At 39.4% G+C, this 26,974-nt stretch overlaps 1 protein-coding gene across 1 annotated transcript in view; it reads right to left on the reverse strand.

Moving 5' to 3' along the window:
- Nucleotides 1-9,376: 9,376 nt before the first annotated feature.
- Nucleotides 9,377-26,974, reverse strand: part of ATP13A4 (ATPase 13A4) — a 122,677-nt gene continuing 105,079 nt past the window's right edge. The window contains exons 26-30 of the mRNA XM_054585138.1: nt 20,513-20,684; nt 19,636-19,829; nt 18,465-18,553; nt 14,920-15,000; nt 9,377-9,687 (exon numbers count right to left, since the gene is read on the reverse strand). Of these exons, the coding sequence (XP_054441113.1) occupies nt 9,481-9,687; nt 14,920-15,000; nt 18,465-18,553; nt 19,636-19,829; nt 20,513-20,684 (743 nt within the window). The 3' untranslated portion in view covers nt 9,377-9,480. The remainder of the gene's footprint in view (nt 9,688-14,919; nt 15,001-18,464; nt 18,554-19,635; nt 19,830-20,512; nt 20,685-26,974) is intronic.

Genomic DNA, 26,974 nt, shown 5'->3' on the forward strand with positions numbered 1-26,974 from the left:
AACAAATAGAAGGGACCACTGTGCTCACCTCAAGGAAGAGAAGTCCATCAGCAGGGTTTCTTCCCACCATGGACAGCTTTTATAATATAGAGTGGAGAATGCACAGGGACAAATATAGCACTTCCAAAGGAAATATATCACAAAATGTTCTGTCAACACTGTGGAAGTTGGTAGGAAAAAATGTAGATGAGTCTTTATAAAAAGCAAGTACAAGATAGCACATCTAAGGAAACAATATAAATTATTCTTTTGGGAGTACAGTTCCTAAACTTGATTCAGCATCAAAGTCACCTGGAGAGCTTGATAAAGATAGAGCTCCCCAGGACCCATCTCAGAGACTCTGACTAAGTTACGTCCAAGGACTTTATCTCTAATAAGTCCCTTGGGGATTTCCATGACGGGTCAAGTTTGAGACTCATGTTCCAAAAAGAGGAATGCGAAGTGTTGTGGATTATGCCCCAGAGATATGGGGTAACATGATGGGACAGCAAAAAGACCCACTACACCCCACCTACAAATATGTCTAAATTTGGACTGTTTTGTACAGGTCTTTGCATCTCAGGGGAGATCCTGAAGACTAGGAAGTCATCCAAGAAGGGCCTATTTATAAAGCGATTTTTCAGGATAGGCAGATGATGAGACAAGAAGGGCTGCAAAATGAAATCTAAAAATAAAGTTGACTCTTTTGCAGTGGAAGTGATCAGTTCTGTAAACAAAGACTGGAGGTAGATCTCTCTGTATCTTATTTTAAATAAATAAAAATAAACAGATTAACTAAAAAAAGAGTAATTTTAAAAAGATAGATGATTACCTTTTAATTAAAATATAATTATATTCATTCAGCTCCTAGAAGTGTGTAGTGTGTGCATTAGTTCAATCGTTCTCCACTTACACATTCTTTTATTTACTTCTTTACTGATTCATACAACACATTTAATAGTTATGCTATGTGCAAGGCCAAGACTTAAGAATTCTCCTTAAAGCTTGAAACTTGTAGAAAAAGAAATTATGTGTCACATTAAATCTCCTTTGATTTTTTGCAGTTACACATGAAGTAATAACTAATATCCTCATGAGAATAGCCAAAGAAACTAAGATGTAGACAAAGTGACTAATTTGCTCAAAATCACAAAACAAAGAAGTCAGAATTAGAGCTCAGATGTGTCTGACTCTAGATTGACTTTCAGGTGCCTTGTGGCTCCTGATGATGTGGTAGGACACAGGGTACTGCTTGAGAGTTCATGACTTCAGCTAGCATAGCTGCTCCTACGCCCCCAAATGCCACTGTGTATCTCCCCTTGTAAAGGCTCCAGATGCAGTCTCAGACTTCTGCTGGCCTAAGCCACCCATTCTACCCTGGGACACCTGTGAACCTTCCTATCTGCCCTGCTAGGGTGAAGTGTGGGCAGATACAAAGATTAGGACTTTCCCAAATACGGCTCTTGTCATCCAGACCAAATCCGATTCAGGATTCATCTATGGAGAATACAAACCTACAGAATTATCTCCAGATCAAACCAGTTTCTAAGTTGTGATGGGTTGTGGCTGAATTTTTGAGGCTAAGTCTTTATCAAATTCTCAAAGTTAACCTTGGGTCAGGTCATGAGAGAACTGGCTTAGCTGTCAAAGAAGAGCATTCACCCAGTTGTAGAGTTACCTTATCTTGTACTTTGCTCAGCTCCTGAGCAGATTAAGAACGCAGAATGGCTTTGGGGTTCTATGCCACTTCCTCAGAGTGTTGTTCTGGAAGTGTTCCTGCATGGACTTTCATCAAATGGGCATTCACCTAATGGGAAGGTATCTTTTCTATCTTTATAACCTATGTTTACCTGGTCAAATAAACCTGGGATGGTAGTAAAAAAAAAAAAACCAGGATCACAGAAGCCCTGTCACTCTGAAGTTCCTCTTGACTCACAAAAAACATTGACAGAATGTTGCATATAGGACTCAGGTACAGCATGCTCTTCCCTCCTGCAACCTGTGTTGACTGTGCAGGCCACGGACCACCAACCTGAGATGATCTCTGCTTCCTCTGTGAGGCTCCTGTGGGTCTTGCATGACCCTAAAATTAGCTGCAAGGTACCCCCAGGCCACTATGATTACATGCCATTTTGTCACCCCTGGTCATTTGCCATCTCTTTTGACAATTTTCTATCTCCTTTAGCCATTTTGAGACCTCCTCAGACTGTTTACATCACCTTTGTCTCTCTAATACCATCAGCCACCAGCAGCATGCGTCTTCCACCTGTCTTTCAGAGTCACATCACTGCCAGGTGACAGGCCACAGGTGTATTCTCTCCACCCAGCTTTTATTACACACTAAGAACAGACCACAGAGTGGGCATCTATTTACTTCTCTCTCCAACAGCACCCCCCCCCAATTTTGTCATATATTTCTTTTATTTAAGCCCTTGCAGAAGTTTCAAAAAGTAGGGTAAAAGTGGATAACAGATTGAAAAATACACACCCAGTTGTACTTAAATTTTGCCCCTGTCCCCTAAAATCTAATGTTTGATTTTTAAACAAGTTTGCTTGCCTCAGTTGTCTCTTCTCTTGGGTTGAGTATCTTCCTAGCAGTGTCTTTGCACTTGTGTGTAAATAAGCCTTTAGGTCCCTCTACATATTGAGGTAGTTTTTGTAGCATATACCCAGCCCCTCTAATTTCACAGCCCACCTCCACACGCCCACTATACAAATGGACATTCAGACTCATTAAACACAACATTGTAATCACTATACTTTGTACTTTTGGTTGTTTTTATTCATAGTCCTATTGTTTTAGTTAAGCGTCTTTGTACTGAATGGAAAACAGATGTTCACAGACAAAGGAGGAAAAATAAATCAACAGTGATTATACTTTTTTTTATTCAGCCATCTCACAGCTGCTTGCTGAGCCCCAACCATGACCCTGTCCTAGGCACAAAGTGGGAAGATAAAATGAATCAGGCTTGGTCTCCACCTTCAGAGAATGCGGTCTCTAGTTAAAGTAAGGTTGCATGGTAGTTGGAGGAAGTTGAACAACTGCAGAACCATAATACAAGGTAAAAAGAGATGCACACCACACAAAGGAAGGATATGCAGAGTGTGATGCAGGTGCAGATAAAGGGATGTCCCTCTGGCTCGGCAGACCAGTGGCATTCTGATTGGATTTTGAGAAATGGGTGGGATTTTGATATGTAGAGATAAGAGTAATAATAATTGATGCCCCCAAAGAGAAAAGAGGATAAGTAAAGGTATTGATGTGAGAAAATTACTGTATGATTGGGAATAAGTAAGTTACTAATTGCTGGGAATAACAGTTCGTTGCATTACTGAGATCAAGGAGAAATGTCCGAGATGAGACCAGATGTGGTCGATGCAAAGGGCCTTGAGACTCTTAGTAAGAACTCTGTACTTTATTTGGTAGATAATGCAGACTATGAAGGGTTTCTGACTGTGGGTGTGAGAAGATCAGAGTTTGGCAGTGGAATTCATAGAGACTTTGGGAAGCAAAGATAGGAGACCCCAGTTAGGAAGACTAGTTAAAAGGCTTTTTTAATCATTCAGGTGGTAGCCAAGGGTCCTGGAGAAGAGGAGAGTCTGCGTGAGAGACACATGGCCAAGAGAGAGTGGCACTTTTCATTGCATAACCATGGCTGTGGTTATAACAGTAAAAGTTCTCACTTACCCAGAGAGCCTTTTTGACATCACACAGAGTCACCCTTTTTGGCTTGCACCATAATGTGAATGGTGCCCCCTTGAGTTGTGCAGCTTGTAATACATGCAACATGTCTGAGATCTTTCAGCAGCTTTTAGCAGATCCACAACTTCAGCAGAGTTCCCATAGTTGATCTGTGTGCAGCTTTTATCACTAGTGCCTTGTCAGATTTTCCATGGAGTTGAAGCACTCAGGAGAGAGTGGGGACAAGACAGCAAGGAAATAGAACCGGGAGTGTGAATGGCCCCCTGAGTGCTTTGCATCAACCAGGGACATTGCTCCACCACCTCCTATGTTCTTTTTCCCAGTGGATTAACTAAATTATTAGCAGTATCTAGCCAGGTGTGAAGAACATAAAAGACTTTGATTTGGAAATCAGTGGACTTGGATTTTAGACTCAAGTCTCCCATTTCCTAAGTGTATGACCTTGAACAAGTATAGCTCTTTTAACTTCAACCACTGGAAGGGTTCCCCAAGTACTATGTTGAAAACAAATAGGCTCATGGAGCAAGGGCACCATTAGATAAAGTAGTCGGGGGGACTTCTTTGAGGAAGGGACATGTGAGCTGGAACCTGAAGGAGAAGAAATCAGCCATGAGGGTGGGGGACTGGCGGTGCAGGGGGAGCACTCGAGGCAGAAAGGGTGGCAAAGGCAGTCTTCCTGAGGAAGGAACGAGCCTGGTGTGTCGGGGAAAGCCAAGGCTCTCTCACCAAGTCCGGGCGGGGTATATTTTGTTCTTGTTATTTGTATGTATGTGCAATTTGGGGGGGAAGTCATTTTTTTGATAAAGTTTAAAGGGTCATTTTAACAAATCTAATGGAAACTAAAGTGCAGACAGAATATTGTGTGGCAGCAGTTCTCAAGTTTTTTATGTATAAAGGAGTAAGTATAGTTCAAACCAAGAGAGACTCTACATGACCCTAAAATGCTGTACAAAGCAAGGCTGAGCAAAGTTCACGCAGAGATTTGGTCTCTCTGGTTTTATGATTTTATTCTCTCAGCAGTGGGAGTTGACCTCTTCCGTGACTGATGGTCAGGTTCAAGAGAATATATGTAAAAACTAAAAACTCTTTCTAAAGGAAATTACATTCATGATGGCAATCTATTGGATGGGTGCCTTTCTCGCCTCCTTGTTTTGCAGTGCTACAAACATTTCATACAGAGGAAACAACATGGGAGAGACATAGCAGAGAACTTGCACGCAAAGGTCCTGGGTCTGAATTCAGCTCCCACTCCTCCACTCACTTGCTGTTGTCCTTAGACAAGTTACTGAGCCTTTCGAAAGGTCTGGTACCTCATCATAATGAGGAGGATAATAACCCTTGAGGAGGATAGGCCTTCCTCCTAATATCATTATGAGGCTTAAATGAGAAAACGAGTATAAAATATTTTGTATACTCTTAATGTCCTATGTACAAAGCCAGGAATAATAGCCTCTGCAGTGTTAAGAAATGACTAGAACTTTGTAAAGATGTTGCTTTGATCCAATGTTACTGGAATAGACCGTATCATTTTATTAGCCAGAGTGAAAGGCTCCACTACAAAAAAGAGAGAGAGGTTGATTTTAGAACAACAGAATTAGATTTTACTTGACTTTTTTCATACAGAATCATTTATTACATAGTAAACTAAACACATGGCTCTGAATAAATAATCACTTTTTACAGTCATCACACCTACAAGTGGGCACACGCACACTGGTGTGAGTGCATTAGGACACAGATGGCACAAGAAAATTCCCACCCGCAGATCGCTCCATATTCTGTGAGGAGAGTCCAGAGTCAGGGGTCTTCTCTGTGTGTAAGAGTGGTTTACCTTGGCATGGACATACAGGGGACCCTCACAATTGATTTGGATCGGGGACTGTGTCCTTTTCTCCTCCAAGTCCTGATCGGAAAAGTGTTTTGGGCACAGGTAACTCTGCCTTTGGGTTGGGGCTCTCTCTCATGTCCTTTTCCTCAAAATTTTCAAACACCTATTTCTAAGAAAATACGCATATTAGAATTCCACAGCTGCCAATTTAGCAGGCAGGGCCCCTCACTCCGCACGTCTTTCTTAGGTTTTTCTCCCATTAGAAGCCACCTTCCCAGGTACAGAGCTGCTGAGCCTACCTGTCCATATCGCGGGACCTCACAGAGCTGGGCGAGAGCCACCCTCCCCAGCCCATCTCGCCATGTGGGCCAGTCTGATGTTCCGTGTGGGCAGCAGCTGCAAATGGTTTACATTGCAGTGTAAGACTGAGACGTGGGGCCTATCCAGTTTGAAAGGGATCTGGCAGGTTATTGAGTTTCATTTTATACTTGACTTCTTCCTGTAATCGGTTTTGAATATCCGCTTGCACCTCCCATGTCACAGAGCACACACCTTGGAGGTCACCAGCTGCCTCTTTCATCAGTACTGTAAGAACAGGTGTCCCTGAGTCAGCCCAAAGACATTCCCGCTGTGCTCTTCATACACTAGTCGTGCCACTGAGCACAGGTCAGAGCATTCTTTCCCACGGTAATCCTTCAAGTATTTAAATACAATTCTCGCATGCCGGGACTCCCTATTTTTCCAGAGTAAGCACTTCCTGCTCCTTCATTTATTGCCTCTGAGATATAATTAGTCTCAAGTAGGGTCTTCAGAATGAGTCCCTTTTGTCAAAGATTTTAGGACTGTTCGGCTGGTGGGAGACTGATGTCCTCCATCCCTATTCCCTGCCAGCAATGTGCAAATTGTTGAGGATCGAATCACTTAGGACTACGGCCAGAGCAATTTAATCCCAGAAAGACAAGCAGACACTGGCAGGTTGTGGTTTCGTGTTGTTTTAAGTACACCTCTAGCCCAAGTCTGGCAAGAATTGATCTGAACAGAAGGCCCAGGTATTAGCACAAGATTGCCTCCTTCTACCTGGAGAATAAGAAACTCATTCTTTGTTTGACTGAGATCGTACCAAGCCCCCGGCCCTGTTGGAGGTTTGAAACAGAAGATTTTCTGAGAAGCTTGTGTCTGCAGCTCAGGTCTGCTCTCCTCAGCTCGAGTCTGGTTTCTCACTTGTAAAGTGGGGATGGTAAGCCTTTCCTGCTCTGAGTCCAGAAGAACTGTGCAATCAAATGAGCTAGTGAAGGCGACATTATCTGGCGAGGTATTCTAAGTATGAGTTGTGTGTGCTGCTCTTTTTATTTTTTTAATTTTTGTTAAATATATTGGAGGGACATAGGTTAATAAAATTATATAGGTTTCAGGTATACACTTCTATAACATATCATCTGTATATTTTATTGTGTGTCTACAACACCAAGTCACATTTTCTTTCATCACATGTATCTCCCCTTTCCTCTATTCTACCTCCCCAACCTCCCTTTTCCACTGGTCCCTGTCATCTGTGTCTTTAAGGATTTCGTCCTTTGCTTAATACCCTCACCTTTTTCACCCAGGCCCCCAACCGCCCCCTCCAAGAGCTATCAGTCTGTTCTCTATGAGCCTGTTTCTATTTGGTTTGTTAGTTTATTTTGTTCATTAGATTCCACATATAAGTGAAATCATGTGGTACTTGCCTTTCTCTTATTTCACTTAGCATGATATTCTTCAGGTCCATCCATGCTGTCACAAAAGGTAAGGTTTCCTTCTTTTTTATGGCTGAGTAGTATTCCATTGTGTAAGTTTACCACAGCTTTTTGATCCATTCATCTATTAATGGGCATTTGGGCTGCTTCCAAATCTTGGCTATTATAAATAACGCTGCCATGAACATAAGGGTGCATATATTGTTCCCAATTAGTGTTCTGGTTTTCTTCAGATATATTCCCAAAAGTGGAATCACTGGGTCCTAAGGTAGTTCCATTTTTAGTGTTTTGAGATGTCTCCACACTGCTTTCCACAGTGGCTGCACCAGTCTGCTTTCCTACCAAGCATGCATAGGGTTCCCTTTTCTCTACATCCTTGCCAACACTTTGTTGATTTATTGATGTGCATGTTGCTCTTGCCTGTCACTAGGAAGTAGACCATCTCCACCTTGCCCTGCCCTCAGTCCCCCACTTCTGAAAAATAAGAAAAACTATCAATTTTAGGAAAAGATTCAGAGCTGCCATATCACTGCTAAGGCTGATTTTGTAAATGGAAACATTTCTGTCCGTACTAAGGGAGACAATGTGCTGCAACCTATTTTAATGATTCTTTGCACCTTATTTTAAAACCAAGAGCAACAAGGTACCTTCATGGTTCCTTGTTCTCAGAATTATCTGTAGTCATGGAGCCACCAGCCATGCTCAGGAGTTCATCCAGGGAAAGGAAAGTTTGCAGATGCAGTTGGTAGTAGCAAAGCCAGCCATCTGTCCTGGGCCAGGACATTCAACTCTGCCCACCGCATTCATCTAGGATTTGATATTCATAACAAAAACTTTGCTTTTGCTTTAAAATAATATTTGTCGATTTTCTCCTAGAATTCAGTACTGTCTGCTGAGTGAACAGAAACCTGGGTGTTTTCTATGCTGAATACATCCAGTAAAACCAAACTGTAATAGTGATGAAATAGAGGAAATTTTTTGTTTCTGAAAACTGAAGCCTCAAACCTAAGAAATATGTAGGTAATATGAGGACTTACGTCTATGGTAACATATTATATGGTAGAACAGGAGTAACTTTTATCAAAAATAATAAAGCAAGAGGAGTAAAAATTTCTGGAGTTGGGCATGTGAGATGAGGGTTCTTAAAACTCCAGAGTTCCCAGGGTCAGGAGATGCAGGGATTAGTGGACAGCACCAGCGCTCTTTGACACGTGTTATGTTCCCATCTTTTCCAGAAATACAAGCTGGACCAACTACATATGTGTGGGGCCTGGTGCAAAATGAGAATGTGCAGACCTTTATTCAAAGAATTTTAAGAATGCCACAGCAGAGCATTAAACCAAGAGTGGGTTCCTTCAAAATATAGGCCCCGTGTGATAGCACAGGTCGTATGCCTACGATGCCAGCCCTAAACACAGGGGACTGTACTTCCCAAGTCCTCTGCCAATCTTTGGCTAATGACATGGGAGTGGTGGAAGAGAGACACGTCACTCTGGGCACCAGACAGGGAAGAGCCCTCGTGTGATCTCTAGTCTCTTCTTCCCCTAGCACAGTAAACATGGAGTTCTGTTGTTGAGTGGGTGGAGCCATCTGATGAAAGCAGTCACCACTGTTCTAAAGCATCCCCTTGACCAAAGGAGAAGTTCTAGTATGTTAAGCCACTGAGATATGGAAGTTGTTACTGCAGCAGTAGCCTACTAATATGCAGGGGAAGGCCAGAAGTAGCAGGAAATGTCTAAGCTCTGAAAAGTACTACAAAGGAAAGGAAACTTGACAGTGAATATTGGTGTGATGGTTCCCCCGCATTTGTTTTTCCATCAATGAAATGAGTTAAAAAATGATCTCACATGTTACGATTCTATGACTACACACAGCACTACTTTCCCTCAACTCATTAAAAAAATATGTTACCTAAGAAGAAAGAATTCATCTTCTGCTTTGGCCTTCCAGTTGCTGGGGTCATTGCCATCCTTGGCCCAGTCTTGACTCACAAAGCACCTCTACTGCTTTCAGAGGCCAAGAGGAGAACACCCTCCTGGGGCAGTGTTCTGCTCTGTGTAAAGTATTTTATCAAGCAGACTTTACTTTGTCACTATGACTGAATAGGTTTTTGATTCCAAAAATCTCCTCTGATGTTGTAAGAGTCTTTATTGCTTAAAAAAAAAAATCACTGAAACTGTTCCCTTTTGTCATTGTTTCTATGTTTTATCAACTTGAATATCCCATTGCCTTCAGAGTTATTCCTCATTGCTCTCAAACACCGGATTGCTGTAAGACACTCCCCCGCCGTGCCCTGGCAGGTCAGGGTGGGATGTGTGGTTGAGCGGGGGCCAACTGGGGTCATTTGCCAAGGCTCTGTGCCATATCCGATACTGGCTTTTTGATCGATAGCCAAAACACCTTTTGATTATTATCCACAGGGCTCGGTTTTCAATAATGACCTCCTGCAAAATAAAAGAGTTGCTTTTAACAACCAGAGGTTAAGCGTTTTTAGGTTAGGGCCCTCCATAGACTCTAATAAGCACTACTGCATTGGCTGCTTCAATTCAACTTGACAAAGAACTTCAGCTTGGACAAACAGATCCAAGGAGATTTCACATGTCAGGTCTTCGCCTCTCAAACTTTTCCACTTAAGAAATGCTCCTGGTAGAAGAAAGAAGTATACTTTCAAGAAGTACATAGCTTGAAGTAGCCTGCCTCAAGAATGACATTTCTTCTGAATCTCATATATAAATTGAACTTAAAATCATTCAAACTTTGCAGTCCATTCCATAACACATCCATATTTAATTTAATATAAAATGACATTTGAAGTTACTTACCACCAAATGAAATTGACCCTATAGAAAGATGAGCCACATGTATGGTGTGGCTTTGGTACACCCTGGCATGTCACAGCACAGTCATAAACAGAGTTCAGCAAACTTGGAATAGGCCATAGTCTTGGAGTAGAACAGATCTGGTTTTGAATTCCAGTTCTGACACCTACTCTGGACAAATTACCCTATCTCAGCGTCAGTGATTAGAAATAGTTAAATCCTTCCTCTTAGGTTTGTCATAATAATTCCTTCCCCTTAGAGTGCAGGGCATGCCATAGCTTAGCTGCCTCCTTTTTCTACCCTTCCGAAACCATACTGTGGCACTGTTCACATATACCTTCAACGGTCACCTACAAACAATTGCAATGCATTTTTTTAAGATTACAAGATACATCTTTTTGGAAATGTTTTGGACTGCCATTTTATTTTGACTTAGCCTCAAAATGGAGCCCAAGTTATGTTACAATACAGAGGGCATGAGCGGTTATTATGTTAATTTTTCCTTTTTATTATGTTTAGTCATGGAACCAAAGATCCTTATGATTTTGATTAAATTTTCTTTTGAATCCTAGCTCTAGAAAGAATCTCTGTGTGTTTGTGTGCATGCGCACTAGCACCCGCGCGCCCACACACCCGCGCACCCGCGTCTCAGAGACCTACCCTTCCCCGGGATAAGCAGCAGCCCCCAAGGCAGCAGAAGGCAGTGTCCTGGACCCGACTAATGGTCACAAGGCCTGGACCTCTGGCAGGTTAAAGGTAACAGCTTGACCAAAGTTATGTTTCAGTCCCTGGGCCCCAAAGTGGATAAACCCCCCAACTACCTTCCCATGAGACCAAGCAGATGATACTGGATAAAGCCTCAGAGCTGTCCTCAAGACTTAAAAAAATGACTCATTACCCTTACCTCACCTCTGACCAATCTGCTCCCAGCATGGCCTCAAATCCCTTACCCACCACGTCTTGTGATTTTGCCAAACATAGTCCACGACCTACACGATATGGAGGAGTTCAGGCTTTTGAGCATTAGCTTCCCATTCTCCTGCGTGGTGCCATTTGTCAAAAAAAAAAAAATTGCCTATCTTTCTTCACTGCAATTTTCAGTGTCTAGTGTTTGGCTCTGCTAGTGCCCCATGAATGACTCTTTCTGTTCTCTAATACTCACCAACTTTGACCATCTTAGAAGTTATGAAAGAAACAAAGAAAAAAATATGAGGAGCCAAGCTGTCCCCACAGAATTAGAACTGGGTTTGGTGTCCATCAATGGTATCTTTGTTAAATTGAAAGAGTTAATTCTGTAGCATTCTACAAGAAACTTTGCCAGAGATAGTTTTCCTAAAATCCTCTCTCTTTGACAGTTGAGTCCCATTGTCCATGGCACTAACAGAGAACAACTGTCTGAGTTTTCCTATAAAGACTGATTATTCCCTAGCAGACCCTTCAAGACCTGCACAGCCATCTCATTGTAAACCTCAGTGCTTACCCAGCCAGGCCTGTTATTCTACTTTCCCACAGCAAGACTTTTGTCCTCCTTAATTTAACAAGAGAGCAATAGTCCTCCTTGTAGCTGGGATAAGGCAGGATCACGGGTATCCAATTAGAGGTTTTAATATTTAACTTACCTTCAGGAAACCTTAGCAGGCTTTAAACAAAACAATGAAACAAATCAAAACACACACACACAGAGAGAAAGAATTTAGTGCTCTATGCCATGCCTTGAGCTTTTTCACAATTCTGGAACTATGATGACCTGTATCACTTTGCTACTCTGGAAAAAGAAACCAAAGCCCCGAGAGATAATCTGTCCTGTCACTCCACATTGCAAATGAAATTCAGAACAAGAAACAAAAGGAATGCTTTAATATGATGCCATTTCTAAAACAAACAAAAAAAACAAAGAAAAGAACTTTACTTCATGAGCTCTCCTGGCTGGCTTCTCAAATAATTCATTCACACATATATGCATACGTACACTCAAACACATAAATAATGAAAAAGGGACATGGATTAAAGCTATAAATATTAGCTCCTGTGTCTTTCAGCTGAAGGTTAGATCATGCAAATTGGCAAAGTAAGGATAAGGTCTCATTCAAACCTGTTTTCTCTGCTGCTCTAAGATTAAGGTTAGGGTTACACCTCTTAGCATACCAGACAATTCTCAGGAGACTCTGCGAACAGCCTGTCCTTCCATCCTCTCTGGACCCCCATGCCTGTCCCTCAAAACCTCTCTGGACCATCTCTGCCACCACCTAGCCAGCTAATATTGAGTTCATGCAGCTCATCCTAGGAATCCTTAGTGCCTTGTGTCAGACATACCTAGAGCCATGTGAGGAAAACATCTTGCTATATCCACAATAGTCTGGGGGCTTTAACTACTCGCCTAGGTTCACCTCATGAAACAGGAAATCTTAGTGTTTGTAATTCTCCAATACAATGGTATTCATCCAAGACTCATATGGCTCGGGTTTGTTCCTGAGTATGCAGTGAGAGCCAAGGAAAGGGGTAACTTCATGGAGGAGACATGGGGTGGGAGCTGGAACCCTGCAATGTTATTTCTCAGCAGAGAAGCTGCTGAGAACCCACACTAGCTCGCCATGGGCATCTCAATTTCTCACTCAGCATGAAAAACAACAAAGAAACTTGATCTCCCATGAGTATCAAATTGCCCTGTCATAAATATGGCCCATGGTCAACAAATGCTTGTGGAAAAAATAAAGGAATAAATAAATACCTGAATGACTGGTAGATACAAAGTAAGAAATTATAAGTACCACAGAGATGACATAATAATCATAGCTTATATTTACTAAGCTCACTTACTATTTGCTTCTCACTCTTCACATTTCATGCTCACAGTAACCTTTGAGGGAAGGTGACATTCTTTTCACTATATTACAGCTGAGGAAACAGAGACACAGAGAAGTGGAACAGCAAATGCTGCCCCAAGTCAGGCAGCAAGAAAGGGTGAAGCCAGGATCCAAACCCAGGTAAACACCCTTTAGCTTATGCTCTTAACTGCCACTATGCTAACCGTGGAAGGGCCTCCTGTAAGGGGACTGTGGCAGACTGTGCTGCTTCATTACCCTACAGGCCAATGCTCCCAAGCCTTCCCTGCTTGCCTAAAAGGAAAAAACACATAAACAGTCTGAGTCAATCTGTCTAACGTTTTGGCATAAATCCACTTCCCCAGAATTTGTTTCTACTCAGGATGCTGATGAGACACAGTTCTAACCAACAGGCATACGATGAAGTCCACAGGTGTGCTGTAGGGATTTTTTTTTTTTGTTCACTGGTGAAAGGTTTCTATTTGAAAGGTTGCTGGTGCCTCCCATTCCAGTCACTAAACTAGCCCCAAAGCCACTCCCAATCTTGAGCCAATATATATCTTTATTGTTTAAGCCCCTGCTGGCTGAGTTTTATTGCTTGCCTAACTGATCTAGGAGTCAAGAAAGATTCAGGAAGAGGACAGTGCTGCAACTGTGCCATGGAGGATAAAATAACATTTCAATACGCAAAGAAGGAAAGATGTGCTAGACAGAGGAAATAATGAGGTTATGGACAGAGACAAGATACACCTCCCTTTAAAGGGCAAGGACCATTTCTGTGCAATTCAGTATGAGAAAACCCCTGCTGATGTTCTTTTATTAATTTGGTGGCTTTGGAAAGGTTTAGCGTAATGCTTCTCAGTGTGTGGTCCCTGAACTAGTAGCAACAGAATGACCGGGAAACCTGTTAGAAACAAAAACTTGTACCTACTCCACGCCTACTGAATCAGAAATGTCAAGGTCAGGATTGAACAGCCTGTGTTTTAACATGACTTCCAGGTGATTCCAATGTCCACTCAATTTTGAGAAGCTCTGGTTTAGCATAGAGAGAGACGCTCCAGTACCCTATTCTTGTCCTGCTCTGCCACCAGCTCCTGTGCAATGTTTACCCTGCTCGGTAAGGAAGGTTGTGGCATTCCTGCCTACAGCTTACTGTGGGAAGTCGGGCTCTACGTGCTCTCAGGCCTCTGTGAATCTGCCCTTACTGGAACGAGCTTGAGTTTGTAATGAAAGTGGAAATAGGGACAGATGGAATCCTGCAGCTCATCTCTCCTTCAAAATGGATGCATTTGGGGGGCGTGGGGGAGCATCATCTTACTAACAGTTCATTTTGAAAGAATAGAGATTGTGGCCAAGAGCACTGAAGGACAGAATGAATCACAAAGCAAAGAAAAGGGGGAGAAGAAGATTAATTTAATAAGGAAATGAAAGCTGAAGAATAAAGCCAGGAGAAACTCACCATGAATCTCATTTCCCATCTATAAACTAAAAATGATTCAATTTAAGTGAAAGAAGTCAGACACAAAAGGCCACATATTGTATGATTTCATTGTATGAAATCTCCAGAGTAAAACAATAAATTAGTGATTGCCAGGGGGTGGAGGAATGACTGGTAATAGGTACAGGATTGCTTTTGGTGTGATGATAATATTTCAGAATTAGATGGTGGTGGTGGTTGCACAACTCAATAAATACTCATACATTAAAAATCCCTAAATTGTACACTTTTAAAAGGTAAATTTTATAGTGTGTAAATCATATCTCAATTTCAAAAAATGAATTGAGTTGGGTCTTTATTTGTCAATTTTAGAAATACTATGACCTCAGAGATCACAATTCTAGTCTCCCCAGCTCTACTTTACAGATGGGAAAACAAACACCTTGTTTTGAGCCCATCAGAGGAAAGCACCACTGCTCATGTTGCCAAGGAAGGAAGCCCTTTGCACTGCTGAGCCTTGTCAGCTAATGCTGTTCCTTTTTTGGACTCCCCCAAAATGCCACCCCCCCAAATGATTAACAGCCAGAGGGCACTTACCTCCACAATAAGGGACACAATGAAATTGCAGCTGAGCATAATGACAATGTAGACCCTCCACAGAACCGGAGTGCAGAGCAACTGGAAGGGAACAAAGAAGCACAGTTAGTCTGAAGATAAACACATGCCAGAAAATGGTCACATGTTTCATAGGTTATAAATTACATATGTAACAGACACCTACATGCATGTGTATGTGTGTTGTATACAAGTAGAACGTGCATGTTTATGCATGTAAGACTTCTATGCATGTATGCACAGAAAACAGTGTGGAAGGATTATACCCAATGATCCAATGATTTGGGAACTATAATAACTACTTCCTTTTATCTTCTTTCTTTTCTTCTTATTTTTTCTCTGTAATTTCTAAACTTCCTAAAATATATCTGGTCACCGTACAACAATGAACAATAGGAAAAGTAACTTTTGTTTGGTTTTTTTAATGAGGGAATACAGGAATGTGGCCCTACTCCCAGGAGGCTCTGAGGTTACACATGTCAAACCTCCACGTGGACATACCGCATGGACATCTCCCCTCCTCTCCCAGGCCGTGCTGTTGCACCCTTGGTCTGGGCTTTCCTCTCAGGACTGTGTGTTCAGTGGCACAGGCTGTGCTGTCTCAGGAGGGCTCACCAGCAGAGCAAGTGGGGCTGAAACCAAGCTGTCACTACCTGTCTCTCTCCCCACTTCCTCTGTATCTTCCCTAACCCCTCCCCAGGCTCAAGATACAGATGTCATATATTTATATATGTTACATGGATGGATGAATGAGTGAGTGAGTGAGTGAATGAATGAATGAATGAAACAAAGCCAAGTGCATTATGCCTGGCACTGCCTCTACCATTGCCTTTACACTGGTGGGAGTAAAGACTGGTATGACTCTACAGAGGGCCATGCTATTATAATTATAACTTCAAATTCATTTCTAGGAACTTACCCTAGAGATGTACTCATACATGGTTGAAATGATATATGTATAAGGTTATTCTAATGCAGCTTTGTTTATAATAGTAAAAAAATTGAGAACAATTTAAATGTTTGTCATAGGGGACTACACATGAATTATGATATATATATAAAATGAAATACTATATTAGCATAAAAAGAAAGAGGAAACTTTCTGTGCTGATATAGATCGATTACCAAAATACACTGTTCTACAAAACAACAAGGCGCAGGGGTATTTATGTGCTTGTAGCAGCCACAACAATGCTCCTCTCAGCTCTCCTGCTGCTAGGAAGATAGTGACAGATGCCCCAGCTGCTAGACTCAGAATCTGCCACCACGTTCATCCCAAGGCCACGTGTCCCATGGGCTGCTCATGGCCAATAACTGAGGACAGCAGGGCTTCCAATCACAGTCACTCCTGTGAGACACTAGACACCTCTGATGGACAACTTAGACTTGAGCTCCTTAGAACTGTGCTGTAGTCTGAAACTTCCCTCATCTATTCCTCCTTCCTTTCTACTTCCGTAGGGGTCAGGCCACATGGTGTGGTACACTCCCCACCTTCTCTAGCTTCCTGATTTTTATTCTCCCATAGGAAGCCCCTCTAATAACTTTCTTTCACACATCTCATCTCACCTTGACATCTCTATTTCAAAAGACCTAGACGAATGTAATCGTTTGCTACTATTTGTGTAACAATGTGGCAGAATATATATATGAAACACATACACATACAAATTGCAGTACATATGTTAAAAAAAATGTCTGAAATGTCCTGGTCAGTGTGGCTCAGTTGGTTGGGACATAGGTTGGTAAACCAAAAGGTTGCGGGTTTGGTCCCCAGTCAGGGTGCCTACAAGAGGCAAAGGAGAGATGTTTCTCTCTCACATCAGTGCTTCTCTCTCTCTCTCCCATCATTTCCCTCTCTCCAAAATCAATAAGCCTATCTTTGGATGAGAATTAAAAAATAATTTTAAAAAGTATATCTGAAAGTATGTAAAATAAACTGGTGTCATCAGTTGCCTCCAAAGAGGGGAACTGGTAGCTGGGGAACAAAGATGGAAGGGAGATTTTTCATTACATATCATCTAACTTCTACCTTTTAAATCATGTATTCTCTATTTAAACAATCCATGCATTTTTTTTAAAAATGGGCAATATCTAGGTTGCAAAACATCATGATTCCATTTAAAATAAAATAAATAACATAAAACATGTTTATAATATATGAATTTTTAAAGATGGAAGAATAAAGTGAACAATGTTATAATTTTCCCTGCCTGCATACTCACATTTCTAAAATGTACTCACAACTTAATGTACTAATAAGAAAAGTAATTATTTTTAAAGCAAGCAATAATTCCTTGCAGAATCTTTTGCAGTCATGCTAGCAATGACTTCACGCATGTTCCCTTCAAACTAAACATGTTCTTATTTTGCTATGCTGAGAAACCAAGCCTCTCTGTTACAGTCTTCACTCATAAAGAGTGTGACTAAACCCAGCATTTCTTAACCTTAACTTCTGCAGGGTTACAAAGTTTTAGCTCATTTGGAAGACTAGTAGGCAAAGACTATCTCCATGAGTACCTAATGTAATGCATGAAGACACTTAACAACAGTGGCAATTACACTCTTCACCACAGTAATGCAATTACAAAAATGAAAACTGAATATAGACATTAGTTTCTATGTCACGCTGGGTTTGTGAAGATATTGTTGGCTTGGAATGCTCCAAGTGCTTGTCTACACTTAAGACACTGATGTACACCCATCCGGCAGTCATTTGTCACCATTATGTACCATTTGCTGTGCAAGGCACTGTCTATATGAGAATGAATAAGATAGGATCTTGGCCCCTGAGAATCTTGTCTTTGAGATGGAGAGGCAGGGAGGCAGGTTTACAAAGCACTAAGTGGAAGAAGAAAAAAAAAAGCTCAGTTTCTTTTATCTTCTCTTCTGCTTTCTGTTTACTGGTCTAAAGGACATTTACTAATGATTAACTTCTAACTGAAAAGTAGCATAGGCTAGAAGAATCAAAATATATATATTTTTTCCCATTGCTTGAATACATAAAATTTCTTTCTCTTACAAGGTTTCAAAGTTGTTATAAAACCTAAGCCAGTTCATGAGGTAAGTCATGGCTCTTTGAAAGTATGCTTTGCTGACATCAACCATGAACATCAGAAAAAACACATTTCTAAAGAGGTAAAAAAAAAACAAGATGTAAATATAGATTTAAGAATTAACTGAAAAAGTGTTATAGACAAAACTGTTTTAAACAGTTTCAAAACAGAAGCATTTAGGGGGAAATTTTCTCACATTTGAGAAAGAAATGTATAAATAGATTTTCTAGTCTTAAAGGGAATTTTTTAAAAGAAAGATGTACAATGCTTTTGAAATACTTGGAAATCAAGACTAGAGGGAATTTTATTTCCTGACCAGCTTAAATAAAAAACATGAATAAATTCAATATTCAAAAAACTGCCCCAAAGGAATAATTGATGTCAAGAATCCATGTCAATTGCAATTGTGACCTCCTTTTTTAAATCAGGGTATTAAATAACTATAAAACGTCATATCCCTGAGATGAGACTTACATCCAAACGCCTATATAAATCTGGAACATCAGCAAATAGAATGAAGAGACACACAGCCAGCTGTATGATCAGTACAAGGACAAAGATATCTGAGGAAATAAGAACACAAACTATCATTTACAGAATTCAGAATATACAGTGTCACATCTATTGAAAGATATATTCTAGATTAATGCTGATTAGATTTACTTGATTTTCACATCCAAACACAGCATAATAGATGGAAAGTGCTCATTTCTATGCAATGGGTCTCACCTTTAAAATTTCTATGCATGTCCTTGAAGCAAGTGAAATTTTTCACATCTGTGTGATAGGTTTCAATTAATAAAAGTGGGGAATATAGATAGGGTAATATTTTTAAAAATTTTTTTTAAATTTATTTTTATTATTACAAAATAAATGCCTTGAAGGCATCCAAGTATCTGAGTCCCTTTAATACAAATCATCCACCTCAAATCCTTTTCTGGAAATGAAGGAAGGATGTAAATAAACAAATGTTTAAATTGCAGTCATGTGGAGGTAGGCAATCAACTGCTTTGTCATCCCAAGAAGAAGTGCAAAATAATTTTCTCTGAACAAGCTTTAATAAGGATATTGACTTTTCAACTTGCTTCTAAATTTTCCCAGTTAGAGGGGCAAATGATGGTATCCAAATAAATGTCCAAAAGGCAAAGCAGGTCACCTACTTTTCCTAACACACGTCCCACCCTCAGCCCAGAATGTAAGGAAGTAAGTAGGAGGTGCTTTGGCCAAGAACCTCCACCATTGTCTGTAACTGTCTGTAGCCAGGTTCTCCAGGCTGGATCCCCTCCGAGCCTGTCGACCACACAATGCCATCCTGACTATTGTCTCCATGGCAGGAGACGTGTTCCGACTGAGCTCTGTGTCCCTTCTCCCCGCCTCCTCTGACAAGGGTAGAAATAAATGAGTCTTCCCAATTTCAAGGGATCCCATCAAAAGACACCTAGAGACACATTTCTAGTGAAGGTAAGAAGTAGATAAAGAAGTCTTAGTATTTCATGCAGCTTTGAAGGAGGGAGCAAAAGGCCACAAAATGAGGCTACAGAGTGTGTTCTACAGAGGGCTGGAGTAGAAATCAGGAGACACTGTATATGGGCCAACCCAGAGGTGAGATGACCTCTCACCTCTGATTCCATACAATTTTACTCACAGTTTTTGTAAGTTGGCTGTCTAAATGGTTTTCCTTTAGAGAAGATAAGAGCCACAATAATACAGTTGATTGTTCCCAAGAACCATATAGTAGTGTTTTCAAAACTTGGGAAGGCACCATCACTTCCAACTTTGCTTGGAGCAGTTGGAGAGGTGGTTAACTTTGAGATGCTTTCATTTTGCACTGTGTAGTCACTAAAAAGGAAACCAAAGCAGCTAATGAAGTAGGATGGCAGACACCTATGGAGCATACACACAAGACGCCATACCCTCAATGTTTCTGTAATTGCCTACACGTTAGGAAAGAATATACTGAAAAATAAGGAGAAAGAAACCACACAAATAGATCCATTTTTAGATAGATGGATAATTGATAGATAGACTAGATAGATAGATAGATAGATAGATCTAAGTTATTTATGGAAAAATTGAGCACCAATCATGTCTATTAAGACTATATGGGAGAGAGAGAAATGAGTAAGTAATAATTCTTCCCTCTAGTGGTGTAAAGTCTCTAAAAATACATAAGTAGAGTGACCATATAGTTTATCATTCAACAGGAACAGATTGAATATGGAAAGAAATTAATAATTTAATTGGATATCAGGCTTAAACTGGGGATGTCCAGGAAAACTACAATGCATGGTCACTCTAGATAAAAAAGATGGTCATACATCATTACCTAAGATAGGCAAAGATGGGTGCCAATAAATGTTACCATCAAATTGTGCTACAGAGAAATAAAGTTCACTGGAAAATTACCCAAAGGACTTATGGGAGCCAAATTCTTTGGCAGAGTAAAGACCCAGTTGCCTCTCATCATATGGGTTTGATAGAAATTGGAGTGTGGGAAGCTGGAATCAAGTCTGCGATCATACCTGTGTATCTCCATTTTATACCAAGGCTGTCTCTGAACCAGAAGGAAGCCCACAATGTGCATGGCCAGGCTGAGAAGGATGTTGAAGATCACAGAGAGCAGCAAAGGCGGGGAGATCAGCCGTCCTGCAGGTCTGAAAGGCACCAGCTTAGGGTAGGCACCATTCAAACTCACTATAAAATAAATTCAAATTTTGTATGTATGAGAGCAGGAAAGTGTTGTATTCTTCAGAAGAATGGTTTAACTTCTTGGGCTCACACATCTGAGAAAATTGACAAATTTTCATAATATACATAAAAAACTGAGTGAACAATACAACAAATGGATTCAAACTGAAGTCATATGAGAAATTCTTAAGATGGCAGACATAGAACCACCACAAGATGCCCACTTTGTGCCTATGGGCAAAAACTATTAAATTATAGATGAGGGAGTATTAAAATTCATACTTCCACTGCTTGTGGGCATGTAAATTAACAAAAACAAAAACAAAAAAAAACCCTTCTGAAGGGCAATTTGGTAATGAATATGAAGGGACTGAAAAATTTTCATAACTTTTCATACAGTCATTCCACTTCTGGAATTTATTCTATGCTAAAAAATATCAGACATAGAGAAAGATGTTCATCATAGCATAGTTTACAATTATGGCACATGTATGTAATGGAACAACATGCTGTCCCTAAGAACTAATGCTTTCAAATATTTAAGGAATAAAATGATGAGTTACATCTGCAAAATAATGGAGTAAGCAACTCTGAGACCCCCATCCCTCCACAGAAACATTGAAAAACAAGCAAAAACTGTAAGAACAAACTTTGTCAGAAATATGATAAATAGACAAAGATTTACAGCATGCAAAGAATTGCTGAATCAAGAAAAAGGCAACTTAAAAATGCTAGGGAAGCTTGGTGCACTTCTACTTGCCCTTGCCACCCCCAGCTCGATGACTGTCTTAAAGATGGCAGCACACACACATGGTGGGGGAACCTGGTCCTTGCTTACAGAGGGGGGAGAGCAACTTTGTCCACGAATTATTCTGCATGCCTGTTCTAACTTGTCTGGGGACTCCCTGAAGGACTGGTGCGAGGTGTTCACCTCTGTTCCACCTAATGCACAACTGACAGCGAGTGGGGAAGCAGCATGCACTGTGCCAAAGTATTGTAAAGCTAACAAACTGTACGTAGTCACCTGAGACAAAAGATTACAGTTGACACATAAAATCAATGCCTAAAGTCTGGAAAGAAAAGCTAAAGCACATTTCTTTGGGAAATTATGGTATTCACAGTCTCCTGTGAGTGTTGGGGAATATAGAAAGTCATGTGCATGCCTGGGTCAAGATGCATGCTGAGAAAAGACCAGAAAAACCCTGTGCTTTCACCTCTGGATGATCTCCAGACTCAACACAAGCCTGGCCAAGTGCTGAAGTGCCCAGAACAGAATGAATCAGCAACAATTGGGAGAGGTATTTTCTTTGTCATTCCCATTTTTGAACTCACAGAGTTCAAGGAACTCTGTCAAAACACTACCTGAACCAAAGCTAAAGGAACAGAGATTTCAGCGACCACACATGACCACTGATACAGTCTCTATAAAAATGATTTAGGAAAGTCACTAAACAAATGGATTACTAGGGCTTTCAAAAAAACAGCAAAAGAAAAAGCATCAAGGCCAAGGCAAAGGGGAGAGTCTGATTTTCAGAGTTAAGACGTTAATAAACATCACCTCTAAGCAAGTCCAGGTATTGAACTTACTGAGCAAAGATTTTAAAACAAGAGTCTTAAGTATGCTCCAAGAACTCAATGAAATCGGGAAAATAATGTATGAACAAAATCAGAATGTCAATAAAGAGACAGAAATTGTAAAAAGGAGCCAAAAGAAATTTTTTAAAGCATTCTTTTTATAATTCTTATCTCTTTTTTGACATTCTCATTTTGACTAGTAAAGGTAACTATTTGGACAAATGTGAAAGTATGTATTATTGTATTTTTGGTTTTTAACTCTACTTTATATTCCTACATTATTTAAAAGACAAGTGAATAAAATAATTATTTATCTAAGTTACTGGGCACTTATGACAAATAATATGGGGAGACAGAGCTATATAATAAGAGAGTTTTGGCATGTTATGGAAGTTAAATGATCAATCCAAACTAGATTATTATAAATTGAGGATGTGACATGTAATCCCCATGGTTATCTATTTTACAATGAAAACCCACAGCTAACATCGTACTCAATGGTGAAAGACTGAAAGCTTTTGCCCTAACACCAGGAACAAGGAAAGGATGATCACTTTCATCACTGCTATTTAACATTGTACTGGACATTCTATCCAGAGTGATTAAAGAAGAAATAAAAGTCATCCAAATTGTAAGGAAGAAGTAAAACTATCTCTATTCACAAGTGACATTGTTCTGTATAGGGGAAATCCCAAAAAAAACCCGCAAGGAAACTACTAGAGTTAGTAAACATATTCAGCTATGTTGTAAGGTACAAGAGCAACACATAAAAATCAGTTGTGTTTTTATACATTGGCAACAAACAATTTAAAAAGGAAATTAAGAATATAGTTCCAATTCAATAGCATCCAAAAGAATACATACCTAGAAATAAGTCTAACCAAAGAGCAAAAAGACTTGTACACTGAAAATAATAAAACTTTGCTGACAGAAACTAAAGAAAACATAAATAAATTGAAATACACCCAATGTTCATGGATTGAAAGATGTAATTTTGTCACAATGTCAGTACTACTTAAAGTGATCTAGAGATTCAGTGCACTCTCTGTCAAAGTTCAAACAGCTTTTTTTTTTTCAGAAAGGAAAAGCTGACTCTCAAATTCTTGTGGGAAAGTCAAACAAATCTTGGAAAAGGAGAACAATATTGGAAGACTCACACATTCTGATTTCTAACTTACTACAAAGACAGTAATCAAAACAGTATGTTACTGGCATAATGGTAGACATACTGACCAGTGGAATAGAACTACACATCCAAAAATAAACCCATATGTGTATGGCCAATTGGTTTTCAATGAGCATTGACTATTAAATGGGAAAAAGAACAGTTTCTATAACAAATTGTGTTGGGACAACTGGATTTCCACATGTTAAATAATGAAGGTGGACCCCCTTGCTCACACCATTTATAAAAAATGTATCAATGATTTAAATACAAGAGCTAAAAATCATTAAAAAATTCTTAGAAGAAAAACAGGGTAAACCTTGATGACCTTTAATTTAGCAATGGATTCTTAGATAAGACAACCAAAGTATAAGCAACAACAGAAAAAAATAGATAAATTGAGCTTAATCAAAATTAAACACTTTTATATAACAAAATACATCAAAAAAGTGAAAATACAATATATAGAATGAGAGAAAATGTTTTGAATTATATATCTAATAAGGTTTTAATATCCACAGTATATGAAGAACTCCAGAACTTGGGAGTCAAAAGATAAAAATCCAGTTAAGAAATGGGCAAAAGACTTGAATAAACATTTCTCCAAATAAGACACACAAATAGCTACAAGCACATGAAAATATGTCAACATTATTAGTCATCAGAGAAATGAAAATCCAAATCACTGTAAGATACTACTCCATACTATTAGAATATCTAAAATAATCTTATTAAAGTTAACACATTGATGAGGCTGTGGAGAAATTGGAACCATTATACATTGGTGGTGAGAATGTAAATTGATGCAGTCACTATGGAAAATAGTTCTCCAAAAACAGTAATTTCATTTCTGTACCAAAAAGAATTGAAAATAAGACCTCAAACAGATATTATATGCAAAGGTTCATTGCAGCATTATTCACAATAAACGAAAAGTGGAAGCAACCAAAGTCCATCAATGCATAAATGGATAACAAAATGCGGTATGTACATTTAATGGGATATTATTCAGCCATTATAAAGAAATAAAGTTCTGATACATGCTGCAACATAGATGAACCTTGAAAACATTGTGCTAAGTGAAATAAGCCGGACACAAAGGGGCAAATATTGTACACTTTGACTTATTGAAAATATTCTGAATAGGCAAATTTATAGCAACAAAAAGTAGATTAGAGGTTACCAGAAGCTTAGAGGGAGGGCAATGGGGAGTGATTTTTTAATAGGTACAGAGTTTCTGTTTGGGGCGATGATAAAGTTTTGGAAACAGTTAGTGGTGATAGTTGTACAACATTGTGAATGTAATTAATGCTCCTGAACTATACAGTTACAAATGACAAAAGTGGCAAATTTTGTTATACACATTTTACCACAATAAAAAAATTAAAATATTTAATAACATTTAAAAGTACTTACAAAGTTAAATGAAAAACAGCATGCATAATTACATAGAAAACATGATTCAAATTTCTTTATATATGTATACGTATATGTATGTATATACACACATATGTATACACACATACACACATATATAGATACATACACATATATATGACCAAAAGGAAGTATATCAAAATGCTTTAATTGGTTAGCTGTGGATTAGGATAAAGGAAGTTTTTTTTTCTTTGTCATATCTTCTTTTCACAATGACTATATGTTAATCAAAGATAAATATAAAAAAGGATCAAGTTATTTGTCAAAAAATAGAAACAAAACACTGGAGTTGGTTGTTAGGTAGAAGAGAATAATCACAGGTTAAATTAGAACTGTTTTCAAATATCTGAAAGACTGTCATGGGGAGAAAGTGTAGACTATTCTGTGCCACTCCAAATGGCAGAACTGTGATGGGTGAAAGTTACAAGGAGGTAGATTTGGTCTGATGGGAAAGAGAACTCTGCTAACAATAAGGACTGTCCCAGACTGTTCTTTCAATAGATTTAACAAATACTTAATGAGCTTTTTTGATCTGTCGGGCACTGTTAGGTGTATTAGGAATACAGCAATGATCAAGACAGACAAGGTGCTGCTCTTATGAAGTACATACTTTGGGTGAGGAGAGGCAGGCAAAAACAAATAAAAACAGATCAATATAATTTCAGATTGTGATGAGTACTGTGAAAAAATAAAACAGAATTGTGTGCTGGAGAATAATTGGCTTGGTCATTATTTAAAGTGACCTTCTTGAGGTGGTGGCATTTGAGCTAAAATCTGAATAATAAAAAGCAGTCAAAGTCATATGAAGATCTGAAAGGTAAGTAGTTTAGGCAAAGAAAATAGCAAAATCAAAGGAGATAAGGTGACTACAAACTTGGCAATGCTCAGGAGACAGACAGACTAGCGCACCTAGAACAGTAAGTGAATAGCAATGTGCTTAGATGTGCAGTTGGAAAAGTAGGCAGAAATAAGTTGTGTAAGACTTTGGATTTAGTAGAAATGAGAAGCCACTGGAGCATTTTAAGCTGGAGTATGACAATCAAATTTAAATTTAAAAAACTATCACTCTCATCACTGTCTGAAAGGTAAATGAAAGTGAAGGGAAGGCAGTAAGAGGGGAAGCAAGATTAGTTGTAGAGTTACTGCAGTAATCTAAGGGGCCGTAACCTTGTTCTGAGACCGTGGCTAGAGCAGAGATGGAGAGAAGGGAACAGGATATGTTTTGGAGGTAGAGCCAATAGGAATTTCATATGTATTGGTTGTGAAGGATAAAGAAAAGAGAAAAATTAAAGATGACTCCAGGTCTTTGAACAATCAGATAGATAATGATGTTATTTTAAGGAATTTTTTCTTCACTGACATATCCCAAGTGCCAATATCAATTAATTTTGACCAATACCTGCAAAGCAAATGAAAACTTTATTTGGGGCCTTACGAATTGCAATTTATGACACACATTTTGGTAGAGACCTGATTGTGTACCAAGGGAAAAAGAAAAAAAGGCAGGGGGTAGGGGGTGGGAGGTATTGTTCAAAGACGTTACACAGTTGTTTTAAAATAGCTGTGATTGATGCTTACAAGCAAACTTACACTATGCTATATATATGATTAATTGCCTATGCCTGTTTCTAGGTGAGAATTTTATTTCTTAATAGAGAGTTCACTGATGCAGAGCCAGTTCAGAAGGCAGCCATTTGTGGTTTAGCCCAGTTCAAAAGTTCAGTTCCACGTGGAGGGGGGTGAGTTCGTGTAGCTTCCCAGAGGTCTCCTGGCTCCCTTTTAGATTGTTCTATTGACAATATTAACTCCATTTTGTTGTTTTTCTTTCACACACCTAGGTAGTAGTAAGTACTACAATCTAGTCAGTAAATTTTTAAACGGTTTTGTTAATTATAAGATAAGATAGAATAAAGAGTTCTATTTGGGCATGCTAATTCTACATTCTGTTAAATATCCAAAATTAGTTGCTGAGTTGAGGCATTTCTAGAGCTCAAGGTAGGTATCAAGGCCAGGGATATAAATTGGGGGTACATCAGCATGTAGGTGACAGTAAAGTCATAGGAGTGGTTGAAATCACTTACAGAGATGGTGTAGATTGAGAAGACAAAAGAACTCGAGA

This window comes from Pteronotus mesoamericanus, unplaced genomic scaffold (genome assembly GCF_021234165.1).
Source record: "Pteronotus mesoamericanus isolate MK-2021 breed Mesoamerican mustached bat unplaced genomic scaffold, CSHL_Meso_final contig_82, whole genome shotgun sequence".
NCBI lineage: Eukaryota > Metazoa > Chordata > Mammalia > Chiroptera > Mormoopidae > Pteronotus > Pteronotus mesoamericanus.